This window comes from Trypanosoma conorhini (genome assembly GCF_003719485.1).
Source record: "Trypanosoma conorhini strain 025E chromosome Unknown Tco_14.4_contig_01355, whole genome shotgun sequence".
NCBI lineage: Eukaryota > Euglenozoa > Kinetoplastea > Trypanosomatida > Trypanosomatidae > Trypanosoma > Trypanosoma conorhini.
In genome coordinates this window covers 1-2,659 of record NW_021705462.1, presented here as the reverse complement: position 1 = coordinate 2,659, position 2,659 = coordinate 1, and the positions used below count along the sequence as shown (strand labels likewise).

The 2,659-nt window shown below is 61.3% G+C and overlaps 2 protein-coding genes across 2 annotated transcripts, besides 1 other annotated feature; both read right to left on the bottom strand.

The window, feature by feature from the left end:
- Window positions 1–497, bottom strand: Tco025E_09917 (mucin-like glycoprotein; the record flags this gene model as incomplete). The annotated part of the gene is made up of 1 exon (XM_029376720.1): window positions 1–497. A coding segment is annotated over one exon (497 nt), but the record flags the coding sequence as incomplete, so codon positions are not given.
- Window positions 498–704: 207 nt separating this feature from the next.
- Window positions 705–753: a microsatellite.
- A 765-nt stretch (window positions 754–1,518) lies between these two features.
- Window positions 1,519–2,658, bottom strand: Tco025E_09916 (uncharacterized protein; the record flags this gene model as incomplete). The annotated part of the gene is made up of 1 exon (XM_029376719.1): window positions 1,519–2,658. The coding sequence occupies one exon, from the start codon at window positions 2,656–2,658 to the stop codon at window positions 1,519–1,521; it is 1,140 nt and encodes a 379-aa protein (XP_029223148.1).
- Between the last annotated feature and the right edge of the window lies 1 nt (window position 2,659).

Below are 2,659 nucleotides of genomic sequence, written 5' to 3'. Positions count from 1 at the left end.
CAGCCGCGGTTTTGGCTCGGGGTTGGGTACTCACACTCGTCTGACGCGCCCAGTGGATTCTCCGCTTCAGTGATGCTGCCACCTTCGCTCTTCGTCAGATTGTGCAGCGCACTGTTTGCGGCCGCCGTACAGGCCAACCTGAACGCGACAGCGTCTGTGCCCTCCGTTGGCTGAGATGCACGGCAGTTCCCCGCCGGGAACTTCTCCAGGTACGCCGATCCGGCCAAGAGGCAAAGGACATTACCGTAAGCAGCGCTTTCACTGCTCTGCGCACCCTCCACTGCCTGCGGACACTCCTTCCAGGCTGCAGAATTACTCTTGCCGGCAACGCGCCAACGCAACTTCTTCGCATCGTTCGGGCACGACACCTCCACCGACACGTTCACTTTAGCCGCCGTCGTTGCCACGCAGACGGAGGGGGCGCAGCAGCCGCAGAGAAGCGCGAGAAGCGCCAGGGCGCACACCGCACGGCGCCGCACCGCCAGCGTCATCGCCATCAGTAGAAATATTGGCAGTAGAGTCGCCGGGGTCAGTGAGCTCCAAGGCGGCGGGGAAGACAGAAGCAAGAGAAAAAGAGTGAACGAGAGAAAGATAAAGCAGAGAAAAACAGCAAAAAGAGGGAGGCCCACCGAGTTCACGCAGCCACATGCACAAGAGAAAGCCGCGCACGGCACCGCCAGCACCGACTGCGAAGGGACCACCCACGTGCCGTGCAATTTGTGCCGTGCCGTGTGGTTGTGTGTGTGCCTGCCGAAGCGCCGTGGGGGGAGGGGAAGGGAGGGCAGAAGAAGACTAGTGGGGCCCGGGGCGGCAGTGCGGCATTCCAACAGATTGAAGGTGCCGACAAGACCACCCCCGCCAAAGGGGGAGGCATCGCACCCGCCCCCGCCCCCTCTCGCGTGCTGCGCCTCTCGTTTTATCCGCACCGCACGCCACCGCAGCGGAATTCGTAAACAAAAAAAACACAGTCGACTGAAGCCAAAATAAAGTTGCCCTCTTCCTTTGCAGAGTGCATCGCACACACACGGGCAGTAAAACGGGCGCAGTCAACCAACGAACAAACGACCAGAGAAAATTTAAAACAAACCCGTGAAGTGAAGCCGAAGCGTGGGGGCGCGTCCACCGAGCAGTGGGGACGCGCAGCAACACGTGGGACGACCAGCACACACTCCATCGATCTGTTCCCGCACAGCCCAATCCAGGAAGAGAGAGAGAGAAATAAAGAGAGGTCGCCCACTGAAAGCAATGGAAACAAACAATAAAGAATGATAAAAACAGTTACGGCGCTGTACCCATGCGGCCAAGCAGGGCGGCAGCGGCTCGTCGGGAGCAAAGGAGGAAGAGAAAACCAACGGGCCTGCATGAGTGGAGTTGTGTATAGTTATGAGCACATTATGTGTGTCTGCCTCGTGGGGTGCGGTGAGGGCGAGAGAGTCCGTGCAGGGAAACGCACACACGGAGCGTGGAGGAAACAGAAAGAATTGTGAGTGCGCTCGGCAGTATCCCTCACTCTCCCTCTCACGCGGCCAGCACCGCAGCGGCAGCCGCACACGCAAGCAGAAGAAGCAGCGCAAGGGGGGAGGCGGAGTGTGAGGCCGCGGTGCCGCTGCCGTCGCTTTCGTCATGCTCCGCTTTCGTTGCATTCGTTGCGGGCGCCACTGTGGCCCCTGCTCCGCCAGCCGCCACAGCCGTCGTGCCGTCGGATGCGCCTTGAAGGCCGGCGTTCGCATCCTTCTTGCCCTCTTCCTCAGTGGAGGGGTTTGCGGTGTTATCCCTGTCCGCGCCACGCGTGACACCGCCGGGCGCCCCAGCCGCGCCGCCGCCGTTGCGAGTGGTCGCCGCATTACTTTCGGCGATCGCGCCCGCTGCTCTTGCCGCCTCCCCGCCGCCAGGCTCACCCTCACGCTGAGGGGCTTCTTCTCGTTGCTGCGTGGCATCGGGCGATGGAGCGGCGTCGGGAACTCCCGCGGCGGTGGGAGGCCGTTGAGCTGCCTCCGCTTGAACTTCAGACTTTGCATCCGTGTTGCCGTCTGGGGTGCCTGCGCCTCCTCCTTGTCTGCCCTCTTGCGTCGCTGGCTGTGCTTTTTTGTTCTCTCCTCCTCCCCCGGCTGACGGAGTATCGCCCGTTGCCGGATTTTGTCCCTTTTCTCCAACTGCCACTGGCGTCGGGCTCCGTTGCGGTGTGCCAGGCGGTGGTGGTGTTGGCACCTGTGCGGGGCTTCCTGCCTCTCCGGGGCCCACTGAAGGCGCGGCCGGGCCTGTCGCCCCCTTTTCCCCTTGCGCCTTATCTTCGGGTTGTTCGCTGCTGCCGCCTGCGGGGTTTACATCTCCTCCTGGTTTTATGGTCGGAGATGACGACTCTTCATTTGTTTGCAGGCCTTCCTCGGGCCTTGTCGGCGCCTTTTCTTCCCCAATGCCCTCGGGAATGCCGGTGCCAGCGCTGCCCCCTGTTGCGGTAAGTTTATTTTTAATTGCCGCCACAAAAGTTGTGTTATGCTTGCAGTACACATCCAGAATTTCCGTGGAATTTTTGCTGGAATTAAGCAACTTCAAAAATTCCCAGTTCTCCTCAGTGCAGTAGTCCATATCCCACGCCCAGCCCCCGGCGGCGCTGCACAGCACGCAGAGGGCGCACACCAACAGCGCACGGCCAGCCATC